The 19,357-nt window shown below is 38.0% G+C and overlaps 1 protein-coding gene across 1 annotated transcript in view; it reads right to left on the bottom strand.

Annotated features, from left to right (window-relative positions):
• Positions 1 to 19,357, bottom strand: part of BBOX1 (gamma-butyrobetaine hydroxylase 1) — a 77,447-nt gene that overhangs the window by 36,885 nt on the left and 21,205 nt on the right. The window contains exon 4 of the mRNA XM_082845274.1: positions 14,158 to 14,356. Within this exon, the coding sequence (XP_082701400.1) occupies positions 14,158 to 14,356 (199 nt within the window). The remainder of the gene's footprint in view (positions 1 to 14,157; positions 14,357 to 19,357) is intronic.

Here is a 19,357-nt window from a genome sequence, read left to right as displayed (position 1 = left end):
ACAAACAGATGGAGAGATATACCATGTTCTTGGATTGGAAAAATCAACAATGTGAAAATGACTATACTACTCAAAGCAATCTACCGAGTCAATGCAATCTCTATCAAACTACCAATGGCATTTTTTCACAGAGCTAGAACAAAAAATTTTACAGTTTGTATGGAAACACAAAAGACCCTGAATAGCTAAAGCAACTTTGAGAAAGAAAAATGGAGCTGGAGGAATCAGGCTCCCAGACTTTAGACTATACTACAAAGCTACAGTAATCAATACAGTACAGTACTGACACAAAAACAGAAGTATAGATCAATGGAACAGGATAGAAAGCCCAGAGATAAACCCACCCACATATGGTCACCATCTTAGATAAGGGAGGCAAGAGTATACAATGGAGAAAAGACAGCCTCTTCAATAAGTGGTGCTGGAAAAATTGGACAGCTACATGTAAAAGAATGAAATTAGAACACTCTTTAACACCATACACAAAAATAAACTCAAAATTTATTAAAGACCTAAAGGTAAGGCCAGACACTATCAAACTCTTAGAGGAAAACATAGGCAGAACACTCTATGACATAAATCACAACAAGATCCTTTTTGACCCACCTCCTAGAGTAATGGAAATAAAAGCAAAAATAAAGAAATGGGACCTAATGAAACGTAAAAGCTTTTGCACAGTAAAGGATACCATAAACAAGATGAAAAGACAACCCTCAGAATGGGAGAAAATATTTGCAAACGAAGGAACTGACAAAGGATTAGTCACCAAAATATATAGGCAGATCATGCAGCTCAATATCAAACAAACCAGCAACGCAATCCTAAATGGGCAGAAGACCTAAATAAACATTTCTGTCAAGAAGATACACAGATTGCCAACAAACACATGAAAAGATGCTCAACACCACCAATCATTAGAGAAATGCAAATTAAAACTACAATGAGGTATCACCTCATACCAGTCAGGATGGCCATCCTCAAAATGTCTATAAACAATAAATGCTGGAGAGGGTGTGGAGAAAAGGGAACCCTGCTGCACTGTTGGTGGGAATGTAAACTGATACAGCCACTATGCAGAACAGTATGGAGGTTCCTTAAAAAACTAAAAATAGAACTACCATACAACCCAGCAATCCCATTACTGGGTATATACCGTGAGAAAACCATAATTCAAAAAGAGTCATGTATCACAATGTTCATTGTAGCACTATTTACAGTAACCAGGACATGGAAACAACCTTTGTGTCCATCGACAGATGAATGGATAAAGAAGATGCACATATATACAATGGAATATTACTCAGCCATAAATAGAAACAAAGCTGAGTTATTTGTAGTGAGGTGGATGGACATAGAGTCTGTCATACAGAGTGAAGTAAGTCAGAAAGAGAAAAATAAATACTGTATGCTAACACATATATATGGATTATAAAAATAAATGGTTCTGAAGAACCTAGAGGCAGGACACAAATAAAGACACAGATGTAGAGAATGGCCTTGAGGACACGGGGAGGGGGAAGGGTAAGCTAGGATGAAGTGAGAGTGACATGGACATATGTACACTGGAAAATGTAAAATAGATAGTTAGTGGGGAGCAGCAGCATAACAGTGGGAGATTAGCTTGGTGCTTTGTGACCACCTAGAGGGTGGGATAGGGAGGGTAGCATGGAGATGCAAGTGGGAGGGGATATGGGGGTATATGTATATATATATAGCTGATTCACTTTGTTATACAGCAGAAACTAACACACCATTTTAAAGTAATTATACTCCAATAGAGATGTTAAAAAAAAAGATCTGTATCAAATTACCCATTATATTTTTCACAGAACTAGAATAAATTATCCTAAAATTTATATGGAACTATAAAAGACCCAGAATTGCCAAAGCAATCCTAAGGAAAAATAACAAAGCAGGAGGCAAAACTCTCCTACACTCAGACAATATTACAAAGCTACAGTAATCAAAACAATGTGGTATTGTCACAGAAACATACATATGGATAAATTTTACAGAACAGAGAGCCCCGAAATAAACCCACACTCCTACGGTCAATTAATCTTCAACAAAGGAGGGAAGAATATAAAATGGGAGAAAGACAGTCTCTTCAGCAAGTGGTGCTAGGGGAGTTGAACAGGAGTATGTAAATCAATGAAGTTACAATACATCCTCACACCATACACAAAAATAAACTCAAAATGGCATAAGATATGATACCATAAAACTCCTAGAAGAGATCATAGGAAAAACATTCTCTGACATAAATCATATCAATGTTTTCTTAGGTCAGTCTTCCAAGGCAATAGAAATAAAAACAAAAATAAAGAAATGGGACCTAATCAAACTTACAAGCTTTTGCACAGCAAAGGAAACCATAAACGAAACAAAAAGGCAACCTACAGAATGGGAAATAATATTTTCAAATCATGACCCACAAGGGCTTAATTTCCAAATTATACAAATGACTCATACAATTCAACAACAAAAAAGCAAACAACCCAATCAGAAAATGGGCAGAGGCCTAAATAGACATTTCTCCAAAGAAGATGTACAGATGGCCAAGAGGCACATGAAAAGCTGCTGAACACCCTTAATTATTAGAGAAATGCAAATCAAAACTACAATGAGGTATCACCTCATGCCAGTCAGAATGGGTATCATCAGAAAATCTACAAACAACAAATTCTGGAGAGGGTGTGGAGAAAAGGGAGCCCTCCTACACTGTTGGTGGGAATGTACACTGGTGCAGCCACTATGGAAAACAGTATGGAGGTTTCTTAGAAAACTAAAAATAGAATTACCATATGATCCAGCAATCCCACTCCTGGGCATATATCCGGACCAAACTATAATTCAAAAAGTTAACATGCCCCCCTATGTTCATGTTGGCACTGTATGGAAACAACCTTAATGTCCACTGACAGATGAATGGATAAAGAAGATGTGGTACATATATACAATGGAATACTACTCAGCCATAAAAAAAGAACAAAATAATGCCATTTGCAGCAACATGGATGCAACTAGAGATTATCATACTAAGTAAAGTAAGTCAGAAAGAGAAAGACAAATACCGTACGATATCACTTATATGTGGATTCTGAAATATGGCAGAAATGAATTTATATATGAAACAGAAACAGAGTCACAGACATAGAGAACAGACTTGTATAATTACCTGGCAGGGAAGATACCATGATCACGAGAACAGACTTGTGGCTGCCAAGGGGGAGGGGGTTGGAGGAAGGATGGATTGGAAGTTTGGGGTAAGGAGATGCAAACTATTACATATAGAATGGGTTAACAATGAGGTCCTACTCTATAGGACAGGGAACTATATTCAATATCTGGGATAAACCATAATGGAAAAGAATATAAAAAAGTATATATGTGTATTACTGAGTCACTTTGCTGTATAGCAGAAATTAACAGAACATTCGAAATCAGTTATACTTAAATTTAAAAAATTTTAAAAAAAAGTAAGAACATTTGAGAGAAAGTAACAAATTAAGAGGATAGGCAAAGATGATTTAATATATACATAATAGGTGTCCTCAAGAGAAGAAACTCAAAGTAAAGAACAGAACAAATACTAAAATATACAACTCAAAAAAATTCTTGAAATTAAAAAAATGAGATTCGAAACTGCACACTGAAAGATCAACCCATATACTCCCTGAAAAAGTTACCCCAGAGCAACCAACATGAAGAAATAGTCTATAAAATTACTGGTCTTTAAAGAAAATAAAATCTTTTGAGAATCTAGGTAAAAATATCAAATTATTTATAAGGAAAAGAGAATTAGATTACCAATAAAACCATACTGACATCTTAGAGATGCTGTGAGACAAGAATTTGATATTTAGCCAAGCTGATTTTCAAGTATAAAGGTCTTAAGTTGCTTTCAATATGCAAGAATTCAGAGGGTATTGTTCCCATGAGTTCTTCCTGAGGAATTTATGAGAGAATTGGCTTCAGGCAAGCAAAGTGAATAGAAATACATTGACATAGCACTGGTGCTGATTAATAAATTTATGTTTACAAATAGAACTGATTGTAGGTAAGGAAAAAAGATATCAGAAAACTAAAAAGTTGGGAAACCAAACTGTAGTGCTAAGGAAGTCACACTTGGGTGCTAATACTTTAAACTAGAAAACCATGTAAGTGAATATGATAGTGAATACCTTAAAGTTCAGGGGCGCTATTACATGTGGGGAGAAAAGAGAGGTTTGTGATTGGTTAGGACTTGTGGATGGGCTGTAGAGGGGCTGGCAATGTTCCATTTCTTGACTTGGATGGTATTTAAGGGTATTTGCCTTAGTAATTCATTAAGCTATACATTTGTTTTATGTGATTTTTCTGTATCTATATTCTACCATGAGAAGTATTTTTTGAAAATTTATTTTTAAAGGTTAATAATACCCCCAACAATAAAAATGAAGACAGGTAATGATAGAAAGATGGCAGCTGCCTCTTAAAACATAAAGAAAAATGTTACAGCAATTTGCTCCAAAGTTCCAAAGGCCTTCATTAGGAAAAACTTAGAATGTAGTACATTGCAAAAAAAAAAAAAAACTATAAGATTTCCACATTTACCATATTTAATAGTTTTTCGGGGTGTGAAAGGAAAACTGTGCTTAATTTATTTCATCAGAACAAGAATTGGATGCTAGTTTAGATTATTAATGTGAAACATTAAAATATAAACTTTAGAAGCAAGAAAAACTACAATCCTGCAGCCTGTGGAATCAAAACTACAATGAGGTATCACCTCACACCAGTTAGAATGGGCATCATCAGAAAATCTACAAACAACAAATGCTGGAGAGGGTGTGGAGAAGAGGAAACCCTCTTGCACTGTTGGTAGGAATGTAAATTGATAGAGCCACTATGGAGAACAGTATGGAGTTTCCTTAAAAAACTAAAAAGAGAATTACCATATGATCCAGCAATCCCACTACTGTGCATATACCCAGAGAAAACCATAATTCAAAAAGAGACATGCACCCCAATGTTCATTGCAGCACTATTTACAATAGCCAGGTCATGGAAGCAACCTAAATGCCCATCGACAGACGAATGGATAAAGAAGATGTGGTACATATATACAATGGAATATTAGTCAGCCATAAAAAGGAACGAAATTGGGTCATTTGTTGAGACATGGATGGATCTAGAGACTGTCATACAGAGTGAAGCATGTCAGAAAGAGAAAAACAAATATTTTAACGCCTATATGTGGAACCTAGAAAAATGGTACAGATGAACCGGTTTGCAGGGCAGAAATTGAGACACAGATCTAGAGAACAAACATATGGACACTGAGGGGAGAAAGTGGCGGGGTGGTTGTGGTGGTGGTGTGATATATTGGGTGATTGGGATTGACATGTATACACTGATGTATATAAAATTGATGACTAAAATTAATAAGAACGTGCTGTATAAAAAAATAAATAAAATAAAATTTAAAAAATTTTAAAAAAAGAAAAATAAATACAAACTTTATCTTCTCTTGTGACAAGTTATCTGTTTGTCAACTGTCATTTTCCCTTTGCATAAACAGTTGGCTATAATTTGAATTTAATAGAGGGGAAGGGAATGAATAGTCTGGTACTGTCATTATGGTTTAGTTTGAGAACTTTCCACATAATCCTGTCAAATTATACCCTTGCATCTGGACTAGCAGTATGAGTTGAAGACACATTTGATAGTCAACAATTATTATGGCATTAGGGATTATGGGAAAATGTTAATATCAACAAACCACCACAGTGGTGTGTTGTAAAGGAAAGATTACAGACTGTTGAGTCAAGTAAACCACAGTTTGCAGCTGATTCTTCTGCCTCAGTTTCTTTACTTTTAAAATGGGGATAATGATTCTTATCAAAATCGTCAAGATTCAAGATCATGATGGTAAAGCATGGAGCTCAATACTTAGCACATAAAAAGTGCTTAATAGAAAATTATTTTCTCCCATCTCAATAACAGCAGCTGCCTGTCTTGGCTGCACAGAGTATAACCAAAGAGGTAATGGGGATCAGAGGGCTTGTGGAAAAGCAACTGCCTTAGTAGGGTAGCCTGTAAATTTCCTCAAGTGATTTCTAGAGGAGCATGAGATACAGAAATTATTTTTCCTTTCATTCATGAGATGACCTCATACTCAAGTGGTTTTGTTGGCAGCTACTTTACCGTGAAACCCAAGATAACAAACGGAACTCCAGAGACTGGCTCTTGGCTGATAACGTAAACTGGGATTCACAATGGCCGAAAGAACACAGCTTGTTACTCTGCTTGGGAAACCCTAATACTCAGGAGAATACACATTTTAAAGCTTCCCCAACCCAATCCTCAAATACTGTGATCAGTACTAAATCTAAAACAGCTCATTAAGAAATTTCAGGGTAGATTTTTCACAAAGTAGGATGAAATTACAACTCAATTCAGAACTCAGACAAGTTTTCTTCCCAAGTCTGAATTGCTTCTAGGTTAGTTTTTATTTTATAGCCATTTTTATTCAAGAAGGGCTGTGTGGTTTTCTCAAGCAATTGCTTGGCTAGAAACTTCAGCAAAATGGGTAAACTTGTTTTTTCTTCCCCTCTTCAGTCCCCACACTTCACAAATGTTTTCTAGTAACATGTATATCAAGCAAGTAGCTGTTTCAAAGTCAGATTTGGAGGAAGTATTAATGGTAGGAGCAATTTCTAAGGCGCCAGATGCCAAAGAATAATCATATTTTTCACTCATACGTCCTCAATCTCTAATACAAGCTAATGTGTGAAGTGCTGCTGGGCTGGCTTACAGAAATGCTAGCAGAAATCCAGTGAATGCTGGAAAGGAGATATGTTTGTTCTCCCCAGAGGCTATTTCAATAATGTTAATTTTTAACTGGCTTGGCTGGTGCATTTGACAAACAGCCCAATAGAAACATTTGCTGTTTGACATTATTTTATTCATCTCATGAAGCCTGCATGCAAGGTACTCATGCAGATGCAAAACTCAGCAGTAATAGTAGCATTTTTAGATTTTTTCCAGCAAATTTTCATCCAAAGGCCTCAAAGGGCATGATAGGTATTAAAACACTCCTTTAGAAAGAGAAACAAGGCCTCAGTAGAGGAGAATCATAGAACTCTGGGAAACTAAAAGTTTAGACCAACTTCTCACCTACAAATAGCTGGTGGTGAAGCCATGATTAAGCTCTGCTTCCCTACTGGTCCCATGGGCAGCTCTCTGGGTAGTAAGGCAATACAGATGCTCTGGGGCATTGGGTCCTCAATTCTTCCCTAAACTTTATGAAAGGAAGTGTTTCAAAGTATTTATTTATTTTCCACTACAATTTGTGGCCTTATAAGTTTTATTTAGCATTTACATATCTTTCATGCTGTCTCCACAAGATAAAATTTGACTACCACCAAGATTCATAAATTTCTTTGCTTTTACACCTATTCCTCATTGTCTCTCATCATCTTTATTTTATTCCTGATGTTAGTGTTTCAGAAAAATATATTTTTTAATTTTCACCTGATTATTCTTCTTAGTCTAATCCTTGTTACATGTGTTACTGCATCTTGCTTGTGCTAGAAAATAAAATATTCCTAGAAAGAAGAAAGAAGAAGAAAGAACTTAACTTCTGGGCTCTGATCTGGAAAAGAGGAGTTTTGCTAGCTAAGGTTGAAATTTGTATTTTTCTTCCTCTTGACTTTCTGATGAGTTGTTCATGAGGTTAATTTTCTAAGGACTGATAAATGTCGACAATGCTAAGAAAGAATTTTTGATGTCTTGATCAAATGGAATTTCTCAATATCATAGCATACATTCCCTTTCATTAACGTTTCCTGAGAGATAAGTGTGTGTGAGACACCAAGCTAGTATTGAGCAGGCCACTGTTTCCGCCTGCAAAGAGCTCAATATGACGGTGGCAATGGCAATGAGATACACATGCCTTATTTTCAAAGGTTATCCTGGCTAGTAGTCACAAGAAAGGTAACTAGTTAATACACAATATTAATGGTAAACACTAAAAAATACGATGTCGAACCCTCCTCTCCCACCCCATCTCTGTGTCACACACACACACACACACACACACACACACACACACACCACACACAAGTATATATAAATAGTAATACCCTGACCACACCAGTTAATTTAGTTGTCCAACTAATTAGAGAAGAAATTCTCAGGTTATGCTTTTGCCTTTTTAGGGAAGAGCATGTGAACTTCTCATTGTTGTCTTAATTACAGTCTCAAAATATGATGACTAGCAAATATTACTACAACCCAGCAAACTAACAGTAGTGATATCTTACAACACAGTAGTTTATTTTCTTTCACACTGCATGCATTATCCCTAAAAGTGGAATCTCCCACAAGAAACAGAAATTGCCTAACTAGATATTAGGAATATATGGGAGAGAAGGGAATTTCCACCCCTCTTTCTGGATGGACGGTTCAGAATGCAAAACTGGCTCCTAGGATGAGTAGTAAAGTACTTATTTTGTTTTCTTGTAATGCCTGGGCATGGGGATGTGGCGCTGGTAGTGATCTCACAGAGCTGAGGCTGGGAGAGGGGTTCTCTCCCTTAAAACTGCAGAGGCTACCAGATCAAGGGAGGATGTAGCAGGGATGGTGGTTGGAACACAGGAGGAGAAAGATTAATAGGTCAAGCAACTAGGGCACGAAAGGCCAAAAAGCAGCCAAAATCAGAGGAGGACTTGGAACATGTTGTTTGTAGACAGGATAAAGGAGATGGAAAAGCGAGGGAGATGCATGCAAGAAAGAAGGTGTTAAGTTGGAAGGGAGGAAAGCAACCTGAGCAACGTGAGAAAGGAGATATGGCTGTAGTTGTTCCCCACCAACTCTCTTTGGTGGATAAAATGGTTTGCATCTAGGGCTTCCCTGGTGGCGCAGTGGTTGAGAGTCTGCCTGCCACTGCAGGGGACATGGGTTCGTGCCCCGGTCCGGGAAGATCACACATGCCGCGGAATGGCTGGGCTCGTGAGCCATGGCCGCTGAGCCTGCGCGTCCGGAGCCTGTGCTCCACAACGGGAGAGGCCACAACGGTGAGAGGCCTGCGTACCGCAAAAAAAAAAAAAAAAAAAAAAAAAAAATGGTTTGCATCTAAGTTGGGCTAGCTTGAGATGTGGAGGAGAAGTATAGAATTATATAGTCATAATTAAATATGTATGTAGTAATGTCACACCTATTTATACAGTGGTAGCCTGTGTAAGTTTGAGGAGTCTGGCTTCATTCTCTCTAGCTGCCATATTGATAGCTGAATATCACCCCATCTTCACCTTGCTTTCACCAGGCTGGGAGAGTATCACCCTTGAGCTATGTGCTACCTTTTAATTACTGTTGGCATGTATTGACTATCTTGTTCCCTCATTTGTAATGCCAAAAGTCCAGGGGTACTTTACAGTTTGTTTCTTGGTTTTATGGAATGTTTATTGTTCCAGATTATCTAGATGAAGTCAACTCAACTCTTTATATTCACCCATATACAGCAATCACCAAAGATAGTTTTGCATAAAGTAGAAACCCAGATCTAGTTCAGAACAAAATGCCTGGCATGGCGCCTTGCATGTGGTAAAGTATTCAAGGAATGGTTGTTGCATGGATGAGTAAGACGACAATACCACCGACCAGGACATTCTCTTTCATTGACAGTGACTGTACTTTCTTTAAGATTTACTCTGTGGGATGCATTGTCGAATGCATTATTCTAACTTGCGTTCAGTCATTGAAGATGGCAGTGGAGTGTAGTTTACAATGACTATTTCCCATTGGGTTAAATTATGTCATAAAATTCAGATATTTTGTTCAATAAAGAAAGAAATGATCCAGAAAGCTATTTTCATTCCTTTTGTGAGGGTGGGGTGTGGTCAGGGACATGGGATGAGGCTTTTGGCCTCATTCTGTAAAAACTACATTGTTCCAAGTCAAAGGTTTAAATCCTCCTGAAAAGGTCATCTTTTTACATACTGCTCCACATGTATATGTATTTGACAAAATTGACAATGGGGGTTTCTTTACCAACTCTTATTCTTTTCTCCCAGGAAAGATTTCATCATTAAGGCAGTAAGGTTACTGAGCATTTCATATGGCTGCATGAAAAAATATTGCCTAGATGATGCACTGTCAAAAAATGTCAAGTATCTGAGAAAATACAGCTGTGGAAAATGATGTAAACATATATCCTCAAAGCTATTGCCATTTTGATAGGTGAACATAATTTTATAACATGAAATGCTCTAATAATTATTGCATTCGTCAGCTGCTTTATAGTCTTTTAAAAACTCGGTGTGAATTTATTCATTATATATTATTCCTTGCCTACCATATGCTAAAAATACAGAAAGTTCTGGAATCTACTGTTTTTGTTTATCCAACCAACAATCTAACAATGTAGATGGCAGCCAAAATCCCCAAAATAGACATTATAATTCTCACTTTAGACCCACACAGTTTAAATTCTCTAAACTAGTAACCCTATTTGAATGGAAAAGTACTAGGTTAGTTTCCCAAGGCAAGCATGTGTGAAGTAACATCAAGTTATTATTGTTTTTGGCAGCTAAGCAAGAGCGGAAACCAGGCTCCTTGAAAAATCTACCCGGAAAGCAAAGTTTACCTTTAACATTCCCCACTTTGCTTTCTCTGTCTCTCTCCTATTTCTGGCATTATTATTATTGCCTTCATTATTTATTGCCTTCATTTATTCTTTCTGTTCACTCAATCACCAACCAGTTATTTTTCAAACAAGAGTAAGGCCAGGGCTTCCCTGGTGGCGCAGTGGTTGAGAATCTGCCTGCCATTGCAGGGGACACGGATTAGATCCCTGGTCTGGGAAGATCCCACATGCCGTGGAGCAACTGGGCCCGTGGGCCACAACTACTTAGCCTGCGCTTCTGGAGCCTGTGCTCCACAACAAGAGAGGCCACGACAGTGAGAGACCCGCGTACCGCGATGAAGAGTGGCCCCCACTTGCCGCAACTAGACAAAGCCCTCGCACAGAAACGAAGACCCAACACAGCCAAAAATAAATAAATAAATAAAAAGAGTAAGGCCAGTGGAGAAACAAAGATATGAAAGGGAGAGACCCTGTCTAAGGCAGCTACCGATTCTGTTCTAAAGTCACGTCCAGGCATTACCACAGTACAAAGAAGAACATGACAAGTGCCATTTAGTCTACATAATTGTGAGAGTTCAGAGGATGTAAAGAAACCAAGCTCCACACCTCCTGTGACCTGCCTTCTCTTGAACTACCCTTCCTCTCAACCAGAGGCTTATGACCTTTGCTGCAAATGAGCATCTCCTGAAGTGTTTCTAAAATTCCTGATACCCAGGCCAAATCCAAGTCCTGTTAAAAAAAAATATTTCTGGAGATGGGACCCAGATGTCAGTATTTTTTAAATTGGTTATTCCACTGTGCAGCCTAGGTTGAGAAACATTGTCCTAAATATCTCCCTTTCTTTAAAATCTCATGTTACCCTGACTTCAGTATAGAAAAGGCAAGTAACTTCGGGGAAAATATTCACTTTTCTCATTCTGTTGACAAAATCCCCCCAAACAAGTAAGCAAACAAACAAAATCAAAGCTACTACTACAACAACAACAACAAAACTGTTCTCTTCGTTAAGTTCTTGAGGTAGGGAATTCGAAATTACCCAAAAAAAAAAAAATTAAAAATTAAAAAAAGAGATCTTGGCAATTATTGATGGAAGAAGCAGTAAGGTGGAAAGAAAGGCATTTTCTGGAGTGTGGTATAGTTTGAGAGATTTAGGGAAGAAATGTGATCAACTGCTGAAGGTGAAATTGTGTAGGTAAACTCTGTGGTCAGATGCAAAGATCTGGGACAAAGGGAATGGAAGAGTAGTAGGAAGTCTGATTTGTTTTGACAACAAACCTTTAGTATTCATTCCAACAAATTTCACAATATTAGACCAGTGGCCAAATTATTAAGCCTTTTTTAGGATTTGTAACAACAAAACAAAATAAAACACAAGTTATAAATCAGGACTAAGAATCTGACCCTTAATGTGATGGATGGGGGTGGAAATTAGGGAGCCATAACAAAGAGCCCCAAATTTGGCCAGTGTAATGAAACTGTGAAATGTGTTGGCCTCAGTGCAAAAAGTCTGTTGTCAGCAAATAAAAATGAAGTAAAAAGAACTTAGAAGATATTTGAAGTGTTCTGTTTACCTCCAGTGCCCTAAGGCATCTTTTCAATGCGCTTCCTTCATACTATGATTGATAGTGAGGTAGATTAGAAAGCCCAGGGATGGGACAGACACAGATTCCAACTCTGGTTCCTTGTTTACTATCTGTGGAAACTTGGGTTTATACTTTAATTCTCTGGGCTTCAGCTTCCTCATTAGTGAACTCAGGGATAATATCTATTCCAGAAAGTTGTGAAAAATAGAGAGAAAATAATACAGTTGGGGCTCTTAATAATTTCAAGGCTCTTCCTCTTTCCTTTGTCTGTTGTTGCTGCTGTAATCTGTTAAAGCAGCTTAAATTCTTACAGATGTAGGGGAGATAAAAATTTTGTATGCCACAAACTCGCTAATGGTAAAAGTTTGTTCTTGGGATGGGGGTGGGGACTGGGTCATCCAAGCCTAAACATGATAGAGTCTTCTACCATGAATAAACATGCTCAAATCATTGAAGGCAAGTGACTGAATATTTTTGACCTTCTGTTTACCTGCAGACGAGGTCTTGCTCTAGATTAGCAAACCTAAGGGCAAAGTCAAAGGCTAGCAGGGCTCTTGCAGGTCTGAGGTGGGTGTTGGGGGCAGAATTCGTGAAATTGGAGAGTGAGAATATGCTCTCTTCAGGGCTCAGCCTTTTCTTACCTCCAGCAGGTTGCTGGCAAGCAGGGGTTTAAGCTCAGTTGTTGCTACATTTGATTTTTCAAGAAAAGTCAGCTCCATATTTAATGTAAAATCTTCCAGTTTTTAAGTGTTGATCCCATTTTTTTTCAACATCGTGTGAGCCAAACAAAACACATCTGAATACTGCCCGTGTGCTACCAGTTTGCAAACTTTGCATTTTGCAGGTCCTTTTCACTTTTAGTGCCCTCTACTCTGAGCCCAAGAATAAGTGTCTCCATCGCAAATGACAGGCTCACCCTAAAGATTAGAAATACAGTCATACCCCCACTTCCAGGTAGTGTTTCCTGTTGCTAGTGTTTCTTTATCCGTAATTAATGTTACCTCCCAGGCAATTCTTATGCAAACAGCCTCTTGTTCCAAAGTTAAAATCAATTGTATTTCCTGTTACTTGTTAAAGTGCGTAGACTTAATTTTCTGCATGTTAGCTTTATTTAAAACATCTGGTGGTTGGTTTCATTTCCCCAGGGCCCAACCTAATTTCGTGCCAACTCTTGGGAGGTAAAACTTTAATGAACGTTCACATTTGTAAAGCTGAATATTTTTAAAAAGGCTTAGAGAAACAGTCTTCTATCCCACTTGGTATGGACTGAATTGTGTCCTCCCCAAATACATATGATGAAACACTAACCTTCAATGTGACTACATTCGGAGAAAGGGTCTTTAAGGAGGTGATTAGGGTTAAATGAAATCTTTTTTTTTTTTTTTTTTTTGACCAGGGATTGAACCCAGACCCTCTCCAGTGAGAGCGTGGAGTCCTAACCACTGGACTGCCAGGGAGTTCCCGATTACATGAAATCTTAAGGGCAGGGCCCTAATCCAGTAGGACTGGTGTCCTTATAAGAAGAGGAAGAGATACCAGGAGTGCTGGTACCCTGAGGAAAGGCCATGTGAAGATACAGTGAGAAAGTGGCCAACTGCAAGTCAGGAAGAGAGCGCTCACCAAGAACCAACCCTGCCAGCACCTTGATCTTGGACTTCTGGCCTTCAGAACTGTGAGGAAATAAACTTGTATTGTTTAAGCCACCCAGTCTACGGTATTCTGTTGTGCGGCCCTAGCAAACTAATCCTCAACCTTTAACTATCCTGTCTTTGGCGTCTGACGTCATTCCAGTCATTCTCAGAGAAATTCCACTTTTAGATTCTCATCTGACTTCCTGTCAAGACATTGTGGAAATTTCTATATCATCAATCAAAAGAGTCCCTGTCTGGAAAGTATATCAAACCCTATATATGATGGCAGAACACCAACTATTGGGTGACTTACCCATAAAATGTGAGATAAAGGAAACCAATCCTTTTCCCAAGTTTTAAAACTTCTCCTCGTTTGTCAGATGCTCCTGTGAGTCGCACTATGCCGACTTTCTTGAGCCTGGAGAGCCACCTGTATGCATGCTCATCATCTTTTAAAACATCTTCAAAATCCAGAGTAGGTAGCTGGAACTCTGAGCCCCAGTACTGACATTCTGTGAATTAAGAAAAAGAAGAAACCAGATGGGATTGCACTGTTTTTAACATACAATGAGAACCTCAGAGAAGGGACTAGTTCATGGAAGCTGACCTTTGTTCTATCATGGAATTGATTAAATTTCAGTCATATTAGAAATGCCTAAGTTACCAGCTCTTCTTCCCTGGACCCAAGCCAGTCTACTCTATGCTTTCTGCCTACAGCTGTGGAAGACCCATGACAGGTATTCACTATAGCACATTTGTCAAGAGTATGTTGTTTAGCTTGTGATGGCTCTTGATACATAGGTCCTTAGGGCTTCTTTGCCTGGACATTGCTTAGAAATCGCCTTGAAATAGTGTGTATTTTAACAGCTAAGTTATATTGTTCAATTCCAAATAGAGATAAAATCAGAATCATGTGCTACAACAGCGTATGCCTATCCCTGGGGGTTGGGGTGAGAAGTGTTTGCCATGGTAGGAATTGCTCCTTCTTCCTCTTGTTTTACCTGATAAGAAGCTTTCTCTAGGGTCAACTTGTTCACAGGAGTCAGCAAAAGCTGTCCATGGGGAGGAAAAGATGAAAGTTGTGCTCATGGCACGCACAAACACTTTGGTGACAATGCCACATGAGATAAAGTCAAATGCCTTTCTTTGTTTTCTGATTCCTCATGATTTATGGCTCATAAAAATGTTTACTTGAAAAAACAGAAAGGAAAACAAATGTAGAAAATAATTTGCTTACAAACCAGGCTCTCTCAAAGGAAGCAGAACATAGAGGAAACATAATTTTGCCAAGGAAAATAACTCAGATATTAACAATTGCATTCAGCAAAGACCACTCTAGCTAATCCACTTGATTTCTTCATTTTGGGGGAAAGAATTTACCTTAGGAAGGCAAGCCTTCCTAACAAGTGACAGAATGAGGTCTTATGATCTCAAAATCATCCTGTGCAATGCCTCCCTTTTCTAACTGGGAAATAGATGTCATGTTACAGAAAACAACCCCAGAGCCTCCAGTTTAAGACAAAAGATTGGGTCAGTGTTCCGTTGTAGTAGTTGTAGATTGGGAATCATTTCTTCTTTGATGTCAGCATGGCTGTATCTGCAGAACCAAGGATTTCTCAGGAGTCAGATGTTGGTTTAGTAGTAGCAAAGATACTTACAGGTGCAGGAAGCCACTTCCTGATCTCCCATCAGCGAGTTGCATGAGGACATTCAGAGATGAGCAGGTGTGTGTCGGGCGGGGAGAGGGGGGGAGAACTAATCAGATTATAAACACATATATTGCCAAAGTTTGCATAATATTGCATAATGCATAATGAGGCAGAATTTTCAGGGCCTAAGTTGCAAACTCTAAATGAGTCCTCCCTAGTGGTTGCATTCATTATTTTGGACAATGTTAATATTCTTCAGTATTGAATACATTCCAGGTGACTTACTGTATCTTCTCAGGAAGTCAAGTTTATATTCAGCCACTGGTTCCTAATTTTTGTTTTATCTCTTCTCTTTGTGGGACTAACCGTAACTGAAAGAACTATAGCCGTTCCTGTTCCTTTTTTTTTCAGTGTTTCTTATCAAGTGCTTTTAGAGAAAAACCTTAGAATTTACTATTAAACCAAGTCAGCTTGGCAAAGAGAAGCAGCTCAGCACATGGGCCAGAGCAAGTTGGCTAAAGTGATAACAATGGGGTGTGAAGGGTTTGGGATATAATCATAATTTTTTTGGAGGGTCGATGGTGTAAAATACATATTTTACCATGTCGTGAGACACAGTGATAGGCAGTAGGTTTTCAGGAACTCATAGTCTATGGGAGACTTGGACACGGAAACTGACAATTAAAACATAATATGGTAGATGCTATAGTTGAAGTACGTTCAGGATACCATGGAGATATCAGATCTTCTGATCCCTTACCTAATGCTCCTTCTACGATGCCAGCTGCTCTTTTATATGCATGAAGTTCCTCAGGTCTGTCCCTCATGCCTCAACTATTTCTTCTGAAGTCAAAGTTGGTTTTATGGGCCCAGCGCGGTTCTGCTGCACCACTCTGCTCTCTAACAAGAGTTGGCTTTATATGAAAGAGCTTTTGTTCAAAGAGGCAATCTATTTGACTTTGTTTTGAATATTGGATTATATGGTTGTTTGCTTTGCCACTCCCATTTGCCCTTCGCATTTACAGTCTCCAGATTGTAATATCTGGTACTAATCAAAAAGGTCTGTGAAAAGAAGGTGATAAATATCATCAATATTACTTATTGGCTACCAAGCTAGAAAAGTCATTTGGCTTCCAGTGAAGAGAAAAATTTCCTGGGCAGAATATCATTGTTAATGACATAATAAATCACTATCTCCTCTTTCCAAAGCTTACACCTAAGTAGACTACACCCAGAAACTTAAAAAATATTGAAAACAGCTTTAAGCTTGTTGAGCCCCAAATGAAAGTTATAGGTCCATAGAGTATTAGAGGTAGATGAGAGGTGGAGACTCATCTTGCATTTTCACATTGGCTTTAGGATTTCCCATCACCATGGGTTCTTATTATTGAATAAAAAGATCATCTAGACTACAGCGGAGGATTCTCCTAGTTCTTGGGCACTGTGATGATCTGGCCAAGGGCAAATTTTTCATTCCTGTGTAGACTGTTAGATGGATTAGCTACGATCTACATGGCCATCTATAGCAATGTGTTGTCTTTATTACAAAGGGTTAAGTCATTAATTGATGAGCCTTTGTTATAATATTTAAAAGAAAAAATTTGTTGTCCTATTGAGAGCAAACCAGCCTGGAGAGATAGTATGGTCTAGACTGCAATATTGTCAAATAGAACAGATGAAGGAAATATTCTCTATCTGTACCATCCAGTATCATAGCTACTAATAACATGTGCCTATAGAGACTTGGCATGGCTAGTGGAATGAAGGAACTAAATTTTTTCCTTCATTTAATTCAAACTGATTTAAATTTAAACTTAAGTAGCTGCATATCACTGGTACTGTATGAAACAGGACATGAACAGAATAAAGAACATGGAGCTAAAGAGGCCTGGGTTTGAGTCATTGTCTTGCTTCTTACCAGTTTGTTTCCTTATCTTTTCTCTGATCCTCCAGATAAGTACGGTTATAAAATAACCGTACTTATATTTACCTTGCAGGTCATATGTTGACCATGCAATGAGATTATGCAAGGAGCTTGGTACAGTGCCTGGCACATAGTAGACTAATAATAATAATATAATAGTTAAAATTTGCTGAATACTTTCTAGGTGTCTGGTACAGTGCTAGGTACTCTCCATACCTTATTTCTTTTAATGTCCATAATAAATATATGTGATAGATGCTTTCAGTATTCCCATGTTACAGAGAAGGGAACAGAGATCCAAGTCTTTCAGCTAATGATTTGCAGAGCTAGTTAGGCAAATTCAGGTGACTAATTCCAAAGTCTGTAATTTCAACAACTACACAGAAAATAAACATTTAATGCCTTGAAATACTGTTGTTACATGTATTCTTAAGTCCTATGTCTGAATGTCCATAGCTTATTCTATCCCTTACAAAGGAAATCTACTTTCTAGATGAAAAAGAAAGCAGGGCAAGTTACAATTAGGAACACTCTGTCTGGACATGTTCAAGCATGAGTGTTTAAAGATAAACCTTGGCTCCCAGTCAGGATTTTAAATGCAGAAAAGGCTTTATGACTAGGCACAACTCTTTGACAGCATTGCTATTCATTGCTTTTGTGAAATGAACCAAGGCTTAAAAATCAGCTAGCTTCGTTTTTTAAATTTATGCCAGTATATGTCAGTGATCCATGCCAGTCTGGTTTTACTTAAGGCCTTTATCACTTTCCAGAGAGTTTTGGTGACTGTGTAGCAGGGAGATGTAATAAATAGAGATGGAAAAAACACTTTCACAAGATGTAAATGTTTTCAAAACTTTTGTATTTTGAGCATTTTGTGGATTCAAGAAGGCTCTGCTAAGGGCACACACTATATACATCTATATATAATTATAGCATATTTTAATGAATTTTTATTTCTACATGAGTCATTTTCCCATTAGAGAATAACACACACGCACACACAAACACATGCTCTCAAACACACACGCACATACACACAAGATATTCTTTGTTTTAAAATTACAAAATGAGTTAGATTCTTTGAATAAATTTGTTACTCTTTACATGTGTAAAATTAACCATATTCACACAAAGACTCAGTATGAAACTCAGTATGAGGCTGTTCATATCATACATAGCATAGTCTGTACTATACATAATTTCAAGTTCATAGGATTTTACAATCAGGGGTTGGTCACAATCCCTTTTACGTTCTACAGAGTTTACAGTTTTCCAACTATAGCTCCTATTTTGGTGTGCCTTGGCAGGTGCTTTGAAAAAGTCAGTGACCAAGGGCCACAACCCATCACAGGATCTGTTTCCTAATACGAGCCACTCACAGACTCAGTTATGCCAGTTGTGACTTTCAGAGACAGCACTATGACTAGCCAGTTTCCAAATTCATCAAAACATCCCCGATATAAAATACTCCAATCTTCCGGGAGAAATAAACTACATCTTCTTAATAAATCCACCAGTAAGATCATTCTATGATTTCTGTACAGAAACTTTGACATTGAAAAAGTTATTTAGAAGCATTTTCCCTGTCTCCCCCCAACTGCAAAACACCACTACTGGGGACCATAAGAAAACATGCTGGCCTAGAGTAAATCATTTGTTAGGTGAATACATTAAAAGAAAATTTAAATTTCACACTTGGGTCTGGAAACATAAACAGTGTGGAAAATGACGGAATATTTAAGGCATGAACCACCCTTTCTAATTTAACTTATGGACTTACTAATAAATGCTTCCTTGAACATGTGCTTCACACATCATAAAATTTATGAACAGGCTACATGCTGGCTTTCAAGACACCATTTGTACAAGGCTTCCTTTTCAGGATTAAGCCTCACATTCCTGGATCCTGAGTTGTATTTCAAAAAAGGAAAAGACACAAA

This window comes from Leucopleurus acutus (genome assembly GCF_964270905.1).
Source record: "Leucopleurus acutus genome assembly, chromosome: 8".
In the NCBI taxonomy this organism is placed as follows: Eukaryota; Metazoa; Chordata; class Mammalia; order Artiodactyla; family Delphinidae; genus Leucopleurus; species Leucopleurus acutus.
Note: the sequence above shows the minus strand (reverse complement) of the source record. Positions and strands in the feature narration are given on the sequence as shown.